At 44.2% G+C, this 22,969-nt stretch overlaps 1 protein-coding gene across 1 annotated transcript in view; it reads right to left on the bottom strand.

Annotated features, from left to right (window-relative positions):
- LOC132533989 (NADP-dependent malic enzyme, mitochondrial-like) overlaps positions 1–16,593 on the bottom strand; it is a 205,211-nt gene extending 188,618 nt beyond the window's left edge. The window contains exons 1-4 of the mRNA XM_060177415.1: positions 16,523–16,593; positions 15,963–16,124; positions 12,881–13,011; positions 11,376–11,485 (exon numbers count right to left, since the gene is read on the bottom strand). Of these exons, the coding sequence (XP_060033398.1) occupies positions 11,376–11,485; positions 12,881–13,011; positions 15,963–16,124; positions 16,523–16,555 (436 nt within the window). The 5' untranslated portion in view covers positions 16,556–16,593. The remainder of the gene's footprint in view (positions 1–11,375; positions 11,486–12,880; positions 13,012–15,962; positions 16,125–16,522) is intronic.
- Positions 16,594–22,969: the final 6,376 nt, after the last annotated feature.

The raw sequence follows: 22,969 nt of genomic DNA, 5'->3' as shown, positions 1-22,969 counted from the left end.
ATCAGACGAAGTCGGGCATGTTCAGGGTGGTATGGCCGTAGACTATGTTAATCTTAAAGACCTTTGAGCTTGATTTCCTGATGTTCCTTTAGCACATTTGAAACATATTCTTGCTACATGTTCTTCCTGTGCAGGTCTCATAAAAACACCTGCTATTCAAACTCTTGGGGTTAAACCCCAAGGCTTAAAAGCCAATGATCTCTGGCAAATGGATGTCACCCACATACCCAACTTTGGCAAACAAAAATATGTGTTTGTCTCAATTAATACCTTTTCTAAATTTATGTGGGTGACAGCTCAGATGGGAGAAAGCTCAAAAAAGCTTATAATCCATATGCTCTCCTGTTTTGTTGTAATGGGCTTACCTCTTCAACTGAAAACTGACAATAGGAATGTGTTTACCAGCAAACAATTTAAAGATTTTGTTCCCATTGGAACATTACTCATACCACAGACATTCTCTTTAATCCACAGGGACAAGGCATTGTTGAGAGGGACCATCAAACCCTTAAGGCTCTATTAAACAAAGATAAAGGATGAATGTAGCCCCCAATATCCAGCTAGCAAAAGCCTTAACTACATTCAATCTCTTTAATATTTGCAAAAACTCAGACCTGCCTCCTACTATTCTTCATTGGCAAACACCATCCACCCTCCCAGCTATTAAGGTCAAATGGAAAGACCCACTCAATAAAATGTGGAAAGGGCCTGACCCCCTATTGACCATCGGGAGGGGTTTCACATGCGTTTTTCCACAGAAGTACTCCAAACCTGTCTGGGTCCCTGGCCACCATGTCCAACAATACCTGCATGATGACGCTGCTATCCCCGAGGAACAAGAAATACTGAAAGAGAAGTAGATGCAGGATGCACCCCAGGACCCATAATATGACATGGTGAAATCTGTAAAAATCTGGCTCACAGAGCCCTCTCTCCTACCCCTTCTCTGAATATCTTATGCTATGACTGGCCAGTTGTGTTTTGTGAGTGAGTGTATTGAATGACCAAAAATTTTTGTATGACCCATTTGCTCACAGTACTCTAAAAAACTTAATTGACTTTATATAAAAATGCTGGATGCAGCCAAGTTTTCTGGAGAAGTCCAGCAACATTCCAATTTTTTTCTCTCTTTTGATTTTTAATGTAAAAGTCTTGGTGTATATATAAAATGGTTAGTCTTAAACTGTGTGAGTAAAGATAGATCTAAATTTTCTTTTAAAATGATATGTTTTCATAATAAAGTTTTTCTCATCCTGTGTGTTATAACTAAATGTTTATGGGTATGCTTCAAGTTTGGTAAACACTAATTTAACAGTTAAAAGTGTAACCTTAAAGCTACATTATTACAAGGCAAGGCAAAACTAATTTGCTAAAAGTAACTATTTAAGGTAAAAGTCTAAATGTTTAACGTGACAATACATTCCCCAAACTAAAATACAAATTCTCTATACAGGACGCTATAGGAGTTCCCCCCAAAGTGCCCTGTAAGCTATCTTGTGGAAATTAATCCACAACAGATCTGGCATCAACCTGACACTGAAAATATTAAAACCATTGTCACTAACATGTGTTAACTCTCTAAGTAACCTGAGTCTGTTTATAGTCCAAAGTAAAAATGGTTAAAAAAGCGATATATATTTTAACAAAAATTGGTCTAAAGATCCTGATGTAGAGACTGCTACAGGAGGTCACATTAGATGACCTTTAAACAAAATTATATAGTTAAACCAATTATAATCATTGAATCATCAATTATAGTAAACTTCTAACTTGTTAATTTTTTCACAAGTAATTGACTACAACTATGTCAAAGCCTTCACATGAAGAAGCATCTGCTCATATGGTAAGGTATTAAACTATAAGAAGTTCCTCCGTACACAACCTATGTGAATTAACAACATTCACATATTCTTCTACACTTAACTGGTGTATCTCATCTTGCCACTATAGGCCTGCCTTTGTCAGCCAACAATTTAAAGATGTTTCCCTTTATAGCATCGACCCATGCCACAAACATCCCTTACTACCCCCAAAGACAAATGGTTGCTGAGAAGGCCTTCCAAACACCTAGGCCCAATTAACCAAACAAAGAAATAAAGAAAGATACATCCCCCAATTTTCAGTTGGCTAAGGCATCAAACCTCTTTTTCTATATGAAATTCAAATCAGATGCCCTGCTAACCACGGGAAGCAGATTCTTTGTGTTTCTCTCACAGGAATCCTGGGAAAAACCATCTGGACCCCTACACACTCTGACATCGCCCACTAGATGGCATGGCTACAGTGGCACCCCTCCCCCCCCGAAACCTGATGCGATCTGAAGAACCTGATTCACAGACTCCAAGGACAGAACTTTCTTACTGCCTGTATGCCCTTCCCGCTTCTGCATTGTCTGTCATGTTATGGCAGTTCCAGCCCACTTTCTACAGAAAAGCAGAATTCCAGTGGCTGACGTACCCCGTGGAGATAGACGTGCATCATTTCATCCCATGGCATTTCTCCCCCTAGTCACCTACTTTGGACTGAGACTTCTATCAGACTTGCTGGTATACCCTTTGGACACTTTACACAATTTTATAGCAGCTTTCTTCCCTTCATGCTGCTGGTTTTTCAAAGACTGATCCAGAGTAGTTCATGGACTTTGCAGACTGTTGCCTTGAGGACTATACAACGCCAAATAGCTCCTCCTCTTGGCAGGCCACACCCTCCCTCATGCAGGTCCTGTCCTTTGAGGCAGGAAACACCCCCTCATTACTAAGTGTTGTCCCCCGGGGCAGGAGATGACCCCAGAGGCAGAACCCCTCACCTCATTACTAAGCCCTGTCCCAGAGACAGGAAATGCCCCTTTTGCACACCATGACTCCTCTTAGCATCAAACTGGCTCTTACTGATCCCCTACTTGTCCCTTCCTGTTTTGTTATATCATTCAGGTTTATGCCTAAAAGGATTCTGCTCACCCGTACACTAATATTCCTCTGTCACAGATAGAGTCTTTTACAGATATTGAACTATATTAATGTAATAACTAGATAAAAAGATACAAAAAATGTGAGGATATGGTGGAGCCTGGCAGAGCTTAACCTATGAGATGAGTCCCTCTAGGTAAGTCTCTCTCTCTAAAGAGTGGTTGAGCATGGGGGGGGGACATGAATCTCACAAAGTTGGCAGCCATGTAAGTCTTCCCTTCCCCACAAAAAGTCCTACATCTCCACACCTGAGCACAGCATTCCATTAAAAACACTTAAACCTGCTCCACTCTATATTTCCTATACTAGGTCCATTAGATATAAAGGAAAAGGGGGAGATGCTGGGGAATTATGCAGATGCAGTCGCATCTGTCAGGCTATCCCCTCAGGCTTTGCCAATTCCCAAGATATTCTCTCAGTGCCTTTTTCAACCAATCCTGTCCAGACACGGCACTCCTGGTTGTTGCCCTATAAAACCCTTCTCCTTCTGCCCCTAGCCTTTTTTGCCCATTTTTTCACTTAGGTGATAAGATGTAAAGGAGGGTGGTCCAGGAGGTGGCCATTTTTGCTACCTCCACGTGCCCCGAACCACAGCACTCTCACGCAACTCTGAGGTGCCCGTGCAAATAAAGATTTGTGTTCCCTCTTTGCTCCGGATCTCCTCTCTCCTCCATGGCATAGCCCAACAGCCCTGATACCAGGACAGCTGGGGAGAAAGCACCCAGACTAACTGTGGATTCCCTCTCTGTCCTCCCCCTGACCCCCCTGCACCACAGTGGGAACAAATAAAAGAAGTATCTAGAGGATGAGAAGATTCTACAGAGATATCACTCTAATCCTAATTTCTTTGCTTTTTTTTAACCCTGCCTTATTAGGTTCATTATGACCTGTATTCAAGAGCTATGCAGAGTATCTGTCAACCAACTTCTTCTACACTCTTACATTCCTCTGCCCATTGGGCCTCTGCAGACCTATTCTGACCTTTAACTCACACCCCACATCACCCCCATTTAGCAGGAAGCAGCAATAATGACCTTACCTCCATATATGACCAAAAAGGGCAGAATGATAGATCTGGGAGGGCCTGACCATTGAAGGCACTTGTGGATAAAAACACTCAGTCATAAGAATGTAGAGCACAGCAATACCAGCGCATCCCTGGAATGCCTGCTGGAGACTAGCAATTTCCTAAACCACAGACCCACCACACTTAACGTCATGGAAAATGCCCACTGGACTCTCACCTAAGTTTCTTTTTTCTCCTCACCTATAAGAATCTTCCTCCTGGGAGTTGGGCTGTAGCACAGCGGGTTAAGCGCAGGTGGCACAAAGCACAAGGACCTGCATAAGGATCCCGGTTCGAACCCTGGCTCCCCACTTGCAGGGGAGTCGCTTCACAGGTGGTGAAGCAGGTCTGCAGGTGTCTATCTTTCTCTCCTCCTCTCTGTCTTCTCCTCCTCCCTCCATTTCTCTCTGTCCCATCCAACAACAACAACAACAACAATAATAACTACAACAATAAAACAACAAGGGCAACAAAAGGGAATAAATAAATAAATCAAATAAATATTAAAAAAAAAGAAAGAATCTCCCTCCTTTACCCTGCTTGCAACTTCATGTGACCCCCTACCTGCCCGGAACCGAGAACCTTGCTCCAGAAGCACACAAATAAAGCCCTTATTGATAATATTCACGGCCTGACTTTTTCTGTCAGGTCCCTTTGGCCACCCACCAGACCATACAATCACAAGACATCAGACAAGCACTAGTCTCCCCAGACTAGCAAATGACAGGGAGGTGGCCACTGAACACACACAGGGCTGTGAGAACAAGGATTCTGACACCACACATCAAGCAGAATTCGGGCCACTCCTACAACCCGAGGGGCTCAGCCTATCAAACCCATCGCTTAACCTGCTGCACCACCTCCTCCAAGGAGCCCTTCTCAGCATGGTCCTGGGGAAAAGTCTCTTTCTCAGGGCTCAGATGGCTCCTCCCCTGCTTGGAGAGAAAGAAGATGTGTGGCTGTAGGGAACTGCTGGCGCTCACGTGGAGTGCCTCCAACCAGGAGGTAAGCCACTGGCTTCTTTGTCACAAGTTATAGGGACTCTGAGATGCAGTAAGAACACCAGGAGAGATCTTAGTATGAAGCTCTAATTTATTTAGTGTAAAACACACGGCTTTGTAGAAAAGAGAACAAAGGACATTATTCATATATGTCATAAATTACAAGTTTTTTAAAGGTCAGCTTACCCCTATGGTGGGGAGGGGTAGGAATGACAAGAATTGATGTGATACCAAAAGGTCAAGACAATTAGTCTCCATGATGCGGGCATGTTAATTATCCAAAGTTATTAAGAAAAGCATAGTGGTAAAACCAGTAGAATGAGATGAAACAGAAAGAGGTAAGGCTTCATGTAAGTCATAGATCAAAACCAAGGAAATAGATGTGGGGGTCTCACAGCCAAATCACTGGAAAGAGTGTATGATAAAGTTTGTTCTCTTATATGATCAAAAGGTGAACTTATAGTGAACGCGTGAACTTTGAAGGACTATAGTGAACTTTGAGTGAACTCTCAATCAGGCAGCCATTTGGCCTGCTATCAGGGAAAACTTAATGTGAGAGGCTTGTCTGCTTTATGTGGGCTTGAGAGACTAGCAAGGGGAAACTGAGTCATGGAAGACTTTTCCCTCTTAGCTCACCCTTATACGGGAGAGGCCAACAAGTGGGGTGTCCTTCCAGACCTCCATCCAAGGATAGGAGAGCGCCCCTAAACTCTACCAAGATTTCACATGGTCCTACAGGGAACCTAGGCAGAGTTGCTGCATTTGAGCCACAGAGAGCACTCTGTGTACTGAGAGAGAGAGACAAAGAGAGAGAGAGAGAGAGAGAGACACACACACACACACACACACACACACACACACACACACACACACACACGGAAGGGGAGCCACCACAGCACCAGAGCTTCTCCCAGTACAGTGACAACCTCCCATGTGGTGCTAGGGTTTGAATGTGATTCAAGTGCATGGCAAGGCATGCACCCTGCCCATTGAAATATATGGCTCTTGCATGCAGGTGTCCATGATTCTTATACTTTAATTTATTGTTATTATCATTGCCAGCAGTATTATTGTGTAAGCTCAGTGCTTACACAACTCCACTACTCACAGTGATCACTTTGTCTCCTTCCTTCTTCCATCCTCCTTTTCTTTACATTTCTTTTCTTTTTTTCTCCCCCTTTTTTTTTTATAGAGACAGAGACTGATAGAAAGGGAGTAAGGAGAGGCATCTTCAGACTTTTCTACTATTTAGGAAACTTTTCCTTTGCAGGTCAGGACCAGGCACTTGAACCCAGGTTCTCACAAATGGGAACGTGTGTGCTCTACCAGGTGTGCCACCTCCTAGCCCCGGTTTTTACATTTTCAGCTATGACCTTTGAACTGTCACTCCTGTCCCTCTCCCCAGTTTTCGAAGCTAATGGAATCTGGGACCTGAATTCAGGTTCTGAGTGACATCTGAGGGGGATCACCCTGTGCTTCAGAAGTCTCCCCTTCTCTCTATTTTCCTCTCATTTTTTCCCTATGTGTTTCTCTCCCTTTCTCTGCATTAATAATGGCCGTCAGGTACAGTGAAGCAGTGTGGTAATCCTGGTAGGAAAAATCAATTTATCAGTCCAAATAAAGAGCAGTCCCTGCCCTGACCTCCTCATCTCTCTCCTGCCTGCCAGGCTTTCCCCCTCACATGTAAGCACCCCATCTCCAGCTGCTGTATGATACCCCAAGTCTTGCCCCCAGACCAACCCACCTTGACAATGAGTCCCCTGGAGTCCACCATCCAGATCTTCTTGGTGGCCTCAGCCGCAGGGACGACTTCCTTCTCCAGGGCCATGACCAGGAGGTGAGCGATGCCCAGGGCAGCGTGGGGGTGCCACACAGGACAGGCTCAGACCCAGGGAGGCAGCAGCCAGCCCTCCTACCTCCACACCTGGGGGACGCAGGGATCCTCAAATGAGAGAGGGTGCAAAAAGCCCACAGGTCTGGAGGTTCCTCCAATGCAGCCCAATGCACATGGCACAGAAGCTCAGTGTCCAGATGAGGCATCATGCCAGGCCACCTCTAGGCTTCTCCATTTCCTGGCAGCACCTACTTCCCCTGCTCCTTGAAAGAATGAACACATGGCTAGAGAGCCAGCTTATGGTGACCCGCAGAGCTGCTAGGATCCGGGAGGCTGTGCCTGTGACAGAGCAGAGTGGGTTCAGTTTCTTTGTTGGGGGGCGTACCCCGTGTGTCCATCTGGCTTCCAGAGACCGAGGAAGATCTGAGTAACTGCCTGTTATGTAAAGATAGAAGCTGCTGTGTATCCCTCCCACGGTCATCCTGGGATCATTTCTGGCATTGACCTAAGTGCCTGTAAACAGATGCCAGCAGAACACTGCACAGAGCAGCACTGCATTTTTTGTTGCTGCCAAAAGCAAAAATCAAAATAACAACACAAGACAGAAGAAGACAAAGACCCAAACAGAGACTCACCACCTGCACCAAGAAGGACCTAGAGGGCTTCCACATCAAGAAACAAGGCCAGCGGGGAAACAGAGACAGTGTGAACTTTCACTTATAAGCAAACACACAAATCTACCAGATCAAATAATGATATGCTTGAAAACCATTGAATGGGAACCAGAAGGGAAGAGAGACACTCCTGGGAGAGGTAGTAAATCAGGATCAGAGGATGCTGATTGTCTTTCTTGCAACAACCCCTGCCCCCCCACCAGCCCATTACATTGATTTTTTTTTGGGGGGGAGACTCAAGCACAGTCTCTGGCCTACATTTTATGCCCAGTGGATCACCAGGGCCTTACAGACAGGGGAGAAGAGATTTGAACATGAATTTACAGCTTGGTTTGCAGAGCATGTAGATTTTCTGGGGACCTAGTAGGAGGAGGTCTCTTGGGCTCATGAAATCATATTCAACCCAAAGAAACTTCCTAGGCCCAGAGAGGGAGTCACAAATCTGAACTCACACTTAGATCTTATGACACAAAGATAGATATATCTTTCCCTGAATGAGAAGAGGCCCTCAAATTCCAACAAAAAGTCTATGGACCCTTAAAAAGAAAGAAGTCACTCAATTATTACAAAGGGTGAGGACAACTCAGAAGTAGTCATTTCAGACACCAAGTTGCAGACGTTATCAGTATACCAACCTGACTTCCCTGGGAAGATGACCTTATCAATGTATCTTGGAATCCCAACTCTTCAAAGCCCTGCCCCACTAGGAAAGATAGAAACAGGCTGGGAGTATGGTTTGACATTCCAATGCCCATTCTCAGTGGAGAAGCAATTACAGAAACCAGACCTCCCACTTTCTGCACCCCATAATGATCCTGGGTCCATACTCCCAGAGGAATAAAGATTAGGAAAGATATCAGGGCAGGGGATGCGATATGGAACTATGACAGTTGGAATTGTGTGGAATTTTACCCCACTTATCATATGTTTTTTCTATTTTTTATTTTATAAATAAATAAGAGAAGTAGTCATTGGACTTAACTTTTTGTTTATGAGGCTAGGTGGTGGCATACCTGTCACAGCACACACATTGCCATGTGCAAAAACCCAGGTTCAAACTCCTGCTTCCTGTCTATGAGATAAAGATTCAAGTGCCATGTTGTAAGTCTCTCCTCATCTCTGTCTCTTTCTCTCAGGCCAGTTACAGAGGTGTTAAACATTGCATAGACTGACCCTCCTCCAGAAATCTCCAGTTCCCTTTGCCCACCATTTTATCAAAGCCCTCTTAGTATATCACCAACTGTTTTCCTCTTCTCCTAGGATATAGAGTAAGTCCATCCATCTTCCTCTTGCTCTTTAAAATCCTCACCACCAAATAACTTTATTGGGGGGTAATGGTTTACAGGGTAGTTGCTGACACATGTGTGCAAGTCTCACCTCCCTGTGGTGGGTGTCTGCAGAACACTGTCACCCCAAGCTTAGGTCCTTTCAGCCCAGGGGCCCCAAAGTCCCTTCCTCTCCTTCTCTTCTCCTCCTTTGTTTTGGTGCAAACACCGAGTGCAAGTCTCACTTTGTGTTTTCTCTTTCTATCCTTGTTTTTAATTTCCCCCAGGAGTAAGATCATTCAGTATTCATTCTCCTCTTTGTTAGTGATCTCACTTAACATGATTCTTTTAAACTCCATTCAACACGAAGTAAAACATATGACTTCATCATTTTTAACAGCTGAGTAGTATTCCATTGTGCATATAGACCACAATTTCTCAGCCTCTCATCTTTTGTTAGACACCTGGGTTGCTTCCATGTTTGGGCTCTTAGAAACTATGCTGCTGAACAATCATGGACCCAAAGTTTGGAATGGTGGAGATGAAGTGTTGTGGGGTACTCACTGCAGACTCTAGTGTACTTCTGCTTTCAGGTATATATTTTGCCCTAGTTTATGGATACATGTGAACATATGCTCTATCTCACGGAACCTGGTTCATACTCCCAGAGGGATAGAGAATGGGAAAGCTATTGGGGAGGGGATGGCATATGGAGATCAGGTGGTGGGAACTGTGTGGAGTTGTACCCCTCCTATCCTATGTTTTTGTTGATGTCTCCTTTCTTAAATAAATGAAAAAAAAAAAAAAGAAACTATGCTGCTGTGAAGTTAGGGGTGCAGAGACCTTTTTAAATAGTATTCCTCCCAACCCTCTTTCAGCTGAATCTCATGGAGTCCACAGACGTGCTTCTGCCAACCCTGGTGATTTTTGGGTCCCTGCAAATCTTTCCTAGAAGACTTTCAGAGTTTCCTCAGCCCAGGAATCTATTTCAGCACAGCCTTCTACCTCCTGGAGGAGGGATTGTGCTCTAACCACCAGATGGCACCAAAGACCCTCAGCAGAACAGCCTCCAAGGTTGGGTCTTGTTCCTGGGAGTGGAATGTTCTCTCAGGTGGCTGGAATCAAATTAATCCTGTGATGGGTAGAATCTAATCTCCCTGTGATGGGAATAACCCTGATTGTATCCACTGCCACCTTGCACTTTGCTCTACTGACACCCAACTTGCTCCTTCAGGTTACTAAGTAAACTTTATCTAGACCTCTGAGCAGCTACTAAACCTTTGATCTTTGGTACTCTGCCCCAGCATTGTGTGTGGCTTCCAGAGCCCACACCCCAGCCTTTTGTCTACCCTGTTGGTCCAGTGTTCTCCCTGGGGTGACATCTGAGACTCCCTTGGAGGGAAAAGTTACCCCCCTACTACAGCCCAAAACCTCAAAGACTGATTAGCATTTGTTGAACCCTACAACAGAAGGTTTGGGTTTTTCTTCAACATTGACTTTCATTGGGGTGGGGAGCTCTTGGGTGACGTGTTAGGACTTAGAAATAGAAAAGGGGACCAGCAGTTGGGTCACATGGTAGAGTGAACACATAACCATGTCTAAAGACCTTGGTTCAAGCCCCTCTCTGGACCCTCCTGGGGACTTCCACCCCAGGACGTCCTTGTAGATTTTGACAGTGTTTGCTATGTCCCCCACAAACAGGTCTTCAAGGTCAAAGGGGACCCACTGCTTACACTTCATAATTCCCTGTAAGTATATCCAGTGCTTTGAGACAGAGAGAAGGAGAGGCATCTGTCATAATGCTTCACTGCTCATGAAGCTTCCTGCTACCTGATGCAGGTGAGGACTGGAGGCTTGAACTTGGGTCAGGTCCTTGAGCATGATAACCTGTATGATCTATTGGCCATGCCACCATATGACCCCCATATATTAGTGCTTTAAACATTTACTATATCTGCCCCAGGTCTTTGTTAGCTTCTTCTGTGGAGAGAGGCTGAAACTGTGGCTCACAAAGGTGCTCTGTCCTAGTCCAGCTTGCATTTGCTAGTTAAATTATTTAGAATGCCCCTTACATGTTTCATTCAATTTTTTTTTTTTTTGCCACCAGTGTTCTTGCTGGGACTCAATGCCTACATGACATATATATGTGTGTGTGTGTGTGTGTGTGTATGTATATGTATATATATGTATATATGTATATGATAGAAGTCAAGAGACAGAGAGATTAAAAGTGAGAGAGATAGAAAGAGGAGAGACAACATAACACCGCTCCATTGCTCATGAAGCTTCCCCCTTGTAGGTGCTCCCATGTGGTGTCCAGAGGCTCGAACCTGCATCCTTGTACACAGTCACAGATATATGCAGTCATGTAATACTCATCTCCCTGGATGTGGTCATGGTCTCCAAGGCCTAGACCAGGGAGCAGTGGTTTAGCAAAGCCCCAGCACTCTCTCCCAGGTCACAGCGAAGCCTGAGTCACCAGACAGTGGAGCCCCAGTGGTACTCTGGCAGCAGGTGGTCCTGTGTGAGGGAGCCAGTCCTAGCCACTCAGTCTCAGGGCGGAACATACCTTGGATGTCATCACTGAACATGCAGTACTTGTCTTGGTACTTGTTTAGCAGACAGAAGGCATTGACATTGGTGAAGTCCTCAAACTGGACGAGGCAGTGCATTCCGTATCTGAGTTAGATGTCAGTGAGAATATAGGCTATTATGCAAGAGGTCCTAGGTTTGAACCCCAGCCACTACATGGGTACCTGTCAATGGGGGTTGGGGGGCTTCACAAGTAGTGGACCAGTGCTGTGGTTTCTCTTCTCCTCTATGTGTCTTTCCTCTCTATCTCTCTGTCAGTCACCCTTTATCTAGAGGAAAGAAAGTAATGGCATCTGGGAGCGGTGGAGCTGTGCAGACACTGAGCCCCAGCAATGAGTTGAAAGGGTGAGATACCAAAAGGAATAGAGAGCTAGAGGTGGGGAGACACCTCCACAGCACTGCTCCTCTGCACAGGAAGTGTCTCCTCTGCAGGTGCTCACACAAAGTGGCCTGCAGTTCAAACCACGGTTCTCTGGCCTCGTAACATATGCACTCTACCAGACAACACACCTATTGCCCTGTCACTGTCTATTTTTTGTTGGGGGTGGGGGCATGAAACAGAAAGAAACAACACCAGGCATAAAGTTACCCTGGTGTTGTGATGCTCCCACGTGGTGCTGGGGCTTGAACCCAGCACTTGCAGCTACTCCCAGCTCCTTGAAGAGTCCCTGAAGAGACATTGAGACATGCAGTTCATTCAGTTCCTCATCCTGTGTCAGGGGGCTCTGCCCCAAGAGAAGCCAGAGCACTGTGGGCAGCGCTGGCTAATTTAGGCCAGAAGACAGCCTCTCTGGGCATTCCTGGATGACAATCCTCTGGCTTTTCTCCACACATCCACCACACTCCTGCCCCTTTGAGCTTCAGCGTCATGTGTGCTCCTCAGCATATTCATCTCTTCAGGGACACTTTCAGCTCCTTTTTCAGGATCTATCTTTTTGGCACCAGATGTGTGTGTGTGTGTGTGTATGTGTGTGTGTGTGTGTGTGTGTGTGTGTGTGTGTGTCTGGCTGCTGGGGGAAGACAGAGTGAGGAACTCACTAGCCTTAGCTGGGCTCCTCCGGGTAGGTCTCCCACTGAGTGAGGGCACCCTCATTCCAGGGCAGAGATGTCCCCTCATCAATCTCACAGCCAGTATCCACAGGACCTACTTACTCACACAGCCCGGCCCTCAGGTAGGGGTGAGGCATCCTGAATTCTAGAACCTTCTGTGGGAAGGACACATTTCCCCTCCACTCAAAACATTCTGAAGCCTGCCTCCAGTCAGAACAGCTCAGGCCTGTAGGTTTTCCTTTTTGGACTTCAGATGCTGGGTTCCCTCCCCCATGGGCCTCAGTAACCACACACCCCCACACCCCACTCACACTCACCACTGATGGCCCTGATTGTCTCTGAGTTTAGAGGTGAGGCAGAGTCTTCTTCCCTTGCCTCCCATGCACCCTTCTCCCTACCCCAGTTTGTCCTCGGAGCCACTTCCTGCCCCACCCCATCCCAGTGGCTTGTGTTGCTCCCTTGTGGGTGACTGCCTGCATGAACTCCTCCAGCAACTGGTCATAATCCTCCCCATGCATGCTCTCCTGCTGCAGGCTGATGTACAGGGTGTCCCCCAGCAGCTCCTGGGGCAGCCAGCCAGACTGACAGACGAATCAGGAGCCCAGCATAGTGGGAAAGATGGACATGGGGCTGGGAGGTGATTGTGCTGAAGGGCTCTGGGGGCTAAGCTTCCAGCCTAGGGGGCTCCTCTGCACCTCCAGGCCAGCTAAGTTATTTGTTTCTTTGTTTAAATTTTGACACAGGGTTGGTCCTGGAGCTTGGTGCCTGCACAACAAAATTGCTGGTTCAAGCAGCCAAATGTTTTACTTCCTTTTTATAATTTATAACTTTATTTATTTATTATTGGATAGAGACAGAAATTGAGAGGGGAGAGGGAGCTAGAGAAGGGAAGATATAGAGAGACACATGCAGCTTTCCTTCACTACTTGTGACATTTTGCCCCTGTAGGTGGGGACCAGGGGCTTGAAGCCACATCCTTGCACACTGCAGTGTGTACATAACCAGGTACACCATTGCATGGGCCCACCCACTCTCAATTATTTCTCTTTAGATACAGGTTGAAAGGCATAGAGGGAGACAGAGAGGAGAGACAGACAGAAGAGAGACACTGAGGCACTGCTCCTAGTTTCCTCCCCTCCAAGCCGGAAGACCACCATGAGCATTTGAAATTGGGTCGTTACTTACACATGATAACATGTGTGCCATACTGGGTGAACTATCTTCTGGTCCCTACTTCTTTTTTTTCTTTCTTTCTTCTTAAGTCTCTTTACTTCTTCCCTTCCCTTCCCTTCCCTTCCCTTCCCTTCCCTTCCCTTCCCTTCCCTTCCCTTCCCTTTCTTTCCCTTCCTTCCTTCCTTCCTTCCTTCCTTCCTTCCTTCCTTCCTTCCTTCCTTCCTTCCCTCCTTCCTTCCTTCCTTCCTTCCTTCCTTCCTTCCTTCCTTCCTTCCTTTCTTCCATATTTCATTTCATTTCTTTCTTTCTTTCTTTCTTTCTTTCTTTCTTTCTTTCTTTCTTTCTTTCTCCCTCCCCTTCAACATTGCTTAGCTCTGGTTTATGATGGGATTGGGGGTTGAAACTTTGACCTCAGAGCCTCAGGTAGAAAAGTGTTTCTGTTGACCTATGCTATCTCCCCAGTCTGATATTTCTAAGAATTTTTCCTAAGAAGATAATCGAGATGGAAAATAAACACCAATCTGTAGATGCTGAGTGCTGGAACCAGTTTTCTATTTGCCAGGAGATGAGAAATTTCCTGAGTCCAGTTGTGGGAGGGCAGTTCCTTATGGAACTGTGGATACACTCAACAGCCAATCAAATGACACCCTTGGAGCAGAGAGGCAAGGGAGACAACTTGATGGTAATAAAAAAAAGTCCCATGCCTGTGGCTCCAAGGTCTCAGGTTCAATCCTCAGCATCACCAATAAGCCATAGCTGATTGGTGCCCTGGTAAAGTAGTCAGAAAGACAGACAAACAAACAAACAAAGCAATGACACAGTAGGACAAAAGCTAACTTGGGAAAGAACTCATAATACACATGAACTTGAGAACAGCTGGATTCCAATGGCTTTGCTGGGAAAAGGCAGCTTTGGTCTTAGGATGTAGGATGGCTTTGGTGGAAAAATACTGAAGAAAAGAGCCTAGAATGGAAACCACTATTCTACTTTCACCACTTCTCTTCATGTTCTCCATGACTAGCTTTCTGGAGCCAGGCCTCAGGCATGTGCAATTTCATTGCCCCACCAACTTTTTCAGATAGAGAAAGAGTGAGAGACAGAAAGGAAAGAGGAGGAGGACGAGGAGCAGGAGCAGGAGCAGGAGGAGGAGGAGGAGGAGGAGGAGGAGAAGGAGAGACTCCAAAGCACCTGAATTTCCCCTGAAGCCAAGCACCCCTGTGTGGTGTGGGGGGACTCACATCTAGGACAGGCCCTTGTCCTACTTGGCCTGGCTTTTTCTCCTGCTTCCTTTTAATTTTATGTTTTATTAGTGACTTAATAGTGTGCTACAAAATTATAGGATAATAGGGGTCTAATTCTATACTATCCCTACCATCAGAGTTCTGTGTTTCCAACCCCCTCCAGCAGAAACCACCATAGTTCTGAGGTTATAGGTGTGGGTTGAATATATATTGGTGCCCCTCTCCCTGTCCCTCTCCCTCTCCCTCTCCCTCTCCCTCTCCCTCTCCCTCTCCCTCTCCCTCTCCCTCTCCCTCTCCCTCTCCCGCTTCCTCTCCCTCTCCTCTCCCTCTCCCTCTCCCTCTCTCTCTCTCTGCCTGTGTGTGTGTGTGTGAATTTTTATTTCTTTTGCCCATTTTTATTCATTTCTATGACTCTGTCTTCACTTCCTTTCTACGTCATAGCTACACCTATCACTACTTCTGAATGTCCTTCCTTCTTTTCCCTCTTCTCTCTCAGATAAGCAAAACAGTACCTGACATCCTCTGATTTTCCTGATTCTCTTCCCTCTCAATGATGGTTTAGAAACAAAGACTGTTGGTGAAAACATTTTAGATCCCAGGATAATAGGGGTTTAGTCTCCTCTGGTCATCTTCCTCTAACATTTCCCCCCTTTGGGAGTATGGGACAAAATTCCTTTATTATTATTTTTCTTGTCATTATTTATTGACTCGAGATAGCCATAAATCGAGAAGTTAGAGGAGATATCAAGGAAGAGAGGAGAGACACCTGGAAAACTGCTTCACCACTTGTAAAGCTTTCTGTATGCAAGTGGGGACTGGGGGCTCAAACCTGAGTCCTCAAGCACTGTAACGTGTGCACTCAACCAGGTGTACCACCACCCGGTCCCAGGACATAAATTCTTTTTAGGGTGCAGAACAAAGGAGTTCTGGTTTCTGTGATTGCTTATTGCAGGACATGTATGTGGCCTGACCTGGCATTTCTGTCTCTATACTTATCTCTCTTTCTCTCTCCTCCTGTGTTGTCCATGAAAGGGAGGTTCCCTGAGGCAGAAGCATCCCTGCTGTCCTCAGGGCCTTGTGCCGTGGGTTGGGGTCATTACCTGGTTGTTGGTACCCACATCCAGCATCACAGGCAGGCACTGCTGTGAGTTGACTCTCCTGCACACTGTGTATAGCACCAGCTTGCCCACTTGGATGCCCATGACGTAGCAGCCCAGGTCCCCCAGGCCAAGGGTGTGTTCCCCATCTGTCACCACCACAGCCTGCAAGACAGGGGGCGTGCTCCTGCAGTGGTCCTCCTCTGGATGCCAGCCTACCTAAGTCAGCATAGGCCCCCGTACCCTCGACTCCCCTTTACTGGGTGGTGGTAGCTGCAGGCTCAGTGGAGGAAACCCATCTGCCATCATCCTTCAGAGAAACCAAGGTTACCCTGCACCAGGATCTGGGTTCAAATCCTCAGCCCCTGCTATACCTGGACGCCTTGTTCTGACCCACTCTCCCTCTGTCAGGATTGCTGTGCATAGCTATGACAGGTGTGGAAGCCAGGCCTTATACAAGTTTGTTGACTCTTCCTTTTGGTGATGCAATGGCTTCCTTTCTGGTCCAGGCTGAGAGGACCCAGTCCAGCACAGAGCAACAGCACAGAAGAGAAGAACCCTACCTTAATGTCATCCTCAGGCCATGAGTTGAGCATGGTGGCAATGTGGCCCTTGTCATGATTGGTGATGAACAGCCCACTAGGAGAGACACAGCCACAGTCACCAGAGGGTGCCAGAGGCCAGGCATGCACATCACCAGGCTCTGTCCTCAGGCCTGGCTAGAGGTTGTTATTTAGGAAGCCACATCTTGAGTGCAAACCTCATCCCACTAGACTGTCTATTCTGTGGGGCCAGAAAACGCCTGTCTTCTCACCGGTGCCACCCCCAGAACCTACCCTACCATCATTCTCCACAGGGCACTTGTGAGCTTGTTGGATCCAGGACACTCACATACACACAAGTGTACAGGTCTGCATCTTATGTTTTTGTTTTCAGCTTTTTCAGTGAATAGAGCCCCTGGACATATGATCAGAGTCACCTCAAAATGAGGATGGCATAGGATAAAATGTGCCAGGGGAATGACCTAGCAGTCCATAAGTGAGGGTGGAAGAGAGTTACTTTTGCTAGAGAGTGATACCATAGCCAGATATTTTCTGCTAACTTCCGGGGGCCTGGATCCAGCTAACAGGCATGTGGAAACACTAATCCTAGTCATCTTACTTGGAAATTGGGGTTTTGCAGACACATTCAAGGTAAGAGGAGCTATCATCTAGTCTGTTGTTTGTCTCCCGAGAAGAGGGAAAGAGAGGGTCACACAGAGAGAAATGGACATGTGGTTATGGTGGCAGACTGGGTGAATGCAGCAGAATCCACCAAGGAGGAACTAGGCTTGTTTGTGAAGTTCAGAAACTATAGAGGTAAGACAGGACTCCCCCCCCCCTGCTCTCGCCATAGTTTTTAGAAAGAACATGGCCCTGTAACACCTTCATCCCAGGTACAAACATCCAGCAGTGGGATGAGACATTTCTCTGTTTGAAGGCAGAAGTTTCTGATGTATTTTTTAGAAACAATATGCTGAGGACTCAATCTCAGGGGCTCATGCATGTGCTCTGCCTCTGAGACAGCTCTGCAGTCCATCCCCCACCACAAACAATTTTCCTGGGAGAAATAATGTTTTACAGTATTGGCATATGAGGACAGTTTATTGTATTCTTGTAATATGTCGAGGACCAATAGACATGTGAATAAACATTCAGTCACTGATTATCGGAGAAATGAAAGTAAGAACAACAAAGAGATGCCAGCTGTGAGGATGTCAGACATCAGAAAGGACAGAAACACCAAGTGCAGGCAAGGGGATGGGGAGAGGGAAAGTCTTCTATATAGCTGGGGCGGGGTGGAAGTTGGTCCAACCCCTGGTAGAAGCAGTCTGGAGATTCTTTTTACTACTATTATCTTTTCCTTTTATTAATCATTCATATGCCCATAGAGTTGAGTCTCCACCAATGCATCTTGATGTGAAGATCCTACAAAATTTTACCAATGAAGGTGACTGTGACAGAGCCCACAGCTCTCAGCTCTGGCTATTTGGCTTTATTTATAGAACGTGTTCTGGACATCTTTTAAAAATTGTATTATTTATTTATTGAGTGGGGGCAGAAAGAAATTGAGAGAGAAGACAGAGATGAAGAGAGAAAGAACCACCTGCAACACTGCTTCACCTTTTCTGAGCTTTCCCCCTGCAGGTGGTATGGTGTGTGTGTGTGTGTGTGTGTGTGTGTGTGTGTGTGTACACACCAAGGGCTCGAAGTGGGTCCTTGTGTATTGTAACTATTCTTCTCTGTCAAATGCACCACAGCCTGGTGCTAATCCTTGACATCTATAGATCAACACATCTCTCTTTTCTTTTCCTTTGTAGTTTTCTTTCTTCTTCTTCTTTTTTTTTTTTTTTTTACTTTTTTAAATGTCTTTATTGGGGAATTAATGTTTTACATTCAACAGTAAATACAATAGTTTTACATGCATAATATTCCCCATTTTCCCATATAACAATACAACCCCCACCAGGTCCTCTGTCATCCTTCTTGGACCTGTATTCTCTCCACCCATCCACCCCAGAGTCTTTTACTTTGGTGTGATATACCAATTCCATTTCAGCTTCTACTTGTTTTTTATTTTCTGATCTTGTTTTTCAACTTCTTCCTGATAGTGAGATCATCCCATATTCATCCCTCTGTTTCTGATTTATTTTATTTATCATGAATTTTTCAAGGTCCATCCATGATCAGTTGAAAACGGTGAAGTCACCATTTTTCACACCTGAGTAGTATATATATATACCACAACTTGCTCAGCCACTCATCTGTTGTTGGACACCTGGGTTACTTCCAGGTTTTGGATATTACAAATTGTGCTGCTAAGAACATATGTGTACACAGATCTTTATGGAGGGGTGTTTTGACTTCTTTAGGATATATCCCCAGGAGAGGAATTGCAGGTCCATTTCTAGCCTTCTGATAGTTCTCCAGACTGTTCTCCACAGAGGCTGGACCAATTGACATTCCCACCAGCAGTGTAGGACGGTTGCTTTGACTCCACATCCTCTCCAGCATTTGCTGCTGTTACCTTTTCAGATCTATGACATTCTCCCAAGAGTGAAGTGGTATCTTGTTGTTGTCTTTATTTGCCTTTCTATGACTATCAGAGACTTGGAGCATTATTTCATGTGTTTCTTGGCCTTTTGGATCTCTTCTGTGGTGAATATTCTGTCTAACATCCAGATGGTCCTTGATCTACTTGGAAGATGTTTTTGTATTTGGTGACATATAGTGGTTCAGTTTCATTCTTCTGCATGTTTCAACCCATGTTTTCTAATACCATTTGTTTACTCTGATTTCCCCAAATAATATTCTGGGCCCCTTTGTCAAAGATTAGAAGTCCATAGGTGTGGGGGTTCACTTCTGGGCTCTCAGTTCTATTCCACTGGTCAGTGTGTCTATTCATGTTCCAGTACCAAGCAGTTTTGATGACAGTGGCTCTATAATACAATCTGAGATCTGGGACTCTAATGCTTCCGAATCTATTCTTTTTTCTCAAGATTTTTTGGCAATTCTAGGTCTTTCCGGGTTCCAGGTAAGCATTTGTAGCATTTGTTGTATTCTCCTAAAAAGGTGCTTGGGATCTTCATGGGGCTAGCATTAAATTTCTAGATGGCTCTGGGTAGTATATTCATTTTGATGATGTGAATTCTTCCAACCCATGAACATGGCATATCCTTCCACTTCTTTGTGTCTTTTATTCATAATTTTCAGTACACAAGTCTTTCACTTCTTTGGTTACGTTTACTCCTAGATATTTTATTGTTTTGTTGCTATAGTAAAAGGAATTGATTTTTGGATTTCAATTTCTTCTATCTTAGTGTTTGCATAGAGAAATGCCACTGACTTTTGAATGTTAATTTTGTAGCCTGACACCTTACTGTGTTGCCTGATTATTTCTAAAAGCTTCTTGCTGGATTTCTTAGGTTTTTCTGTGTATACTATCATGGTATCTGCAAATAGGGAGAGTTTGATTTCTTCTCTTCCAATCTATATCCCTTTAATTTCTTGCTCCTGCCTGATTGCTATGGCAAGAACTTTCAACACTATGTTGAATAGTAATGGTGATAGTTGGCATCCCTGTCTAGTACCTGATCTGAGTACAAATGCTTCCAGTTTTTCACCATTGAGTATAATACTGGCTGTAGTTTTGCTATATATAGACTCCACTATCTTCAGGAATTTTCCATCTATTCCCATTTTTTGTAGTGTTTTGACCATACAGGGCTGATGGATTTTGTCAAAGTCTTTTTCTGCATCTATTGTTATGACCATGTGGTTTTTGGTCTTGCTTTTGTTGATGTGGTGGATCACATTGATTGATTTACATATATTAAACCAACCTTGCATGCCTTGGATAAACCCCACTTGGTCATGATGAACCATCTTTTGAAATACTGCTGAATCCAGTTCACTAGAATATTGTTCAATATTTTAGCATCTATGCTCATCAGAGATATTGGTCTGTAGTTTCCTTTTTTGGTTGTGTCCCTGTCTGATTTTGGTATCAGAGTGATGCTGGCTTCATAGAAGCTGGCGGGGAATATTCCAGTGTCTTCAATCTTCTGGAATACTTTTAAAAGTAGAGGTGTTAGTTCTTCTTTGAAGGTTTCATAGAATTCATTTGTAAAACCACCTGGTCCAGGACTTTAATTTTTGGGAATGTTTTTGATAACTGTTTCAAACTCACTAGCTGTGATGGGCCTGTTCGTGTTATCTACTTCCTTTTTACTAAGTTTTGGAAGTTGCTAGGTATGTAGGAAATCATTCATTTCTTCCAGGTTCTCTAGCTTGGTGGCATATAGTTGTTCATAGAAGCCTCTCATAATATGTAGAATTTCTACGGTGTCTGTTGTGATATCTCCTCTTTCATTTATGATCTGATTTATTTGGGTCTTCTCCCTTTTCCGTTTTGTGAGTCTGGCTAAAGGATTGTCGATATTGTTCACTCTTTCGAAGAACCAACATTTACTTTCGTTGATCTTTTGTATGGTTTTCTTATTCTCAATGTTATTTATTTCTGTCCTAACTTTAGTGATTTCTGTCCTTCTGGTTGCTTTAGGGTTCCTTTGTTGTTCTTCTTCTAGGTCTTTAAGATGTGCAATCAAGCTGTTTATTTGTGCTTCGTCTTGTTTCCTAATGTGTGTTTGTATAGCTATGAACTTCCCTCTCAGTACTGCCTTAGCTGTGTCCCAAACATTTTGATAGCTTGTGTCTTCATTTTCATTGAAGTCTCAAAACATTTTGATTTCTTCCTTTATTTCCTCTTTGACCCAGAAGTTGTCAAGAAGTGTAATTTTGGGACTATTGCTAATTATTTTGTTGATTGTTAAGTGTTAGTTTAATTCCACTGTGGTCTGTGAAGATGCTTGGGATAGTTTCAAAGCTCTTGAATTTGCTAATGCTGTCTTTGTGGCCTAACATATGGTCTATCCTTGAGAATGACCGATGTGGATTTGAGTAAAATGTGTATTCCATTTTCTTGGATGAATGACTCTGACAATGTCCAATAGTTCTAGCTTATCTATCTCTTCATTTAGCTCCCTTATATCTTTATTGATTTTATGCCTGGATGATCTATCAAGTTGAGAGAGGGGGGTGTTGAAGTCTCCTACTATGATTGTGTTGCTGTTAATAAATTGCTGTGGCTCTTTCAGTAAACATTTGATGTATTTAGATAACTTCTCATTGGGTGCATAGATGTTAATAATTGTTAAGTCCTCTTGATTTACTGATCATCTGAACATTAAGTAGTCTCCATTCCTATCTTTTTTAATAGTATCTATTTTGGAGTCTATCATGTCAGATATGAGAATAGCTGTTCCTGCCCTTTTTTGTGGGCCATTGGCTTGAATGATAGTTTTCCATCCTTTCACTTTAAGTCTGTGTTTGTCTTGTTGAGTTAGGTGGGTTTCCTATAGACATCATATTGTTGGGTTGTATTTTCTGATTCATCTTCCTACTCTGTGTCTTTCAATAGGTGACTTCAGGTCATTGGAATTTATTGATATCAAAGATTGAAGATATGGTAATGCCATTCTTGTAGAGTTTTAGAATGTTCTGATATATCTATTTATGGTGATCTGATTGTTTATAGGAGAACTTTCAGAACTTCTTTCAGGGCAGGCTTGGTGATAGTTGATTCCTTCTACTGTTGCTTGTCTGAGAAGGTTTTGATGCCTCCATCTAATCTGAATGACAGTGTAGCAGGATATAGTATTCTTGGTTGAAAGCCTTTCTTATTGAGCACTCAATAGATATCTTGCAATTTTCTTCTGGCCTGTAGTGTTTTGTGGAGAAGTCTGCTGCTAATCTTATGGGTTTTCCTCTGTTGGTGACTCTTTGTTTTTCTCTTGCAGCCTTCAGGATACTTTCTTTATCCTTATTCCTTTCCATTCTAAGTATGATGTGTGTTGTTGTCTTTAAGTCTGGGTTAATTCTGTTTAGGACAGTCTTGAATCTTTATGTCTTTGATATTGTCTAGACTATAGAAGTTTTCAGCTACTATGGTCTGAAGAATACTTTCTTCCTCTCCCTCTCTGTCTCCCTCTAGTAAGCCAATAATTCGTGTATTGTTTTTTTTGAAGTCATCCCATAGGTCTCTGTTGTTGTTTTCAGCATCTCTTAATCTCTTTTTGAGATGTTTTACTTCTTTTTTAGTTGTCTCTATTTCATCCTTGATCATGCTGATTATGTCTTCAGCCTCATTCATTCTACTCTCTGCCCTCTACTGTTTTCTGGAGTTCATCTGTTTTGTTACCCTGTTCTTATATTGTTTTAGCTTGTTCATCTACTCGAGTTCTTAGCTCAGTGATTTCAGCTCTCAGCTCTCTTATAACCTTGAGATAATTAGTGTTTTCTCCCAGAGTCTCATTTTTTGTTCCTGTATTTCTGATCACTATTCTTTCAAAGTCTTTACTCACTCCTGTGATTATTTCTTTAGCTAGTGTTTGTATGTTGAACACATTATTT

This window comes from Erinaceus europaeus, chromosome 17 (assembly GCF_950295315.1).
Source record: "Erinaceus europaeus chromosome 17, mEriEur2.1, whole genome shotgun sequence".
Lineage (NCBI taxonomy): Eukaryota > Metazoa > Chordata > Mammalia > Eulipotyphla > Erinaceidae > Erinaceus > Erinaceus europaeus.
Note: the sequence above shows the minus strand (reverse complement) of the source record. Positions and strands in the feature narration are given on the sequence as shown.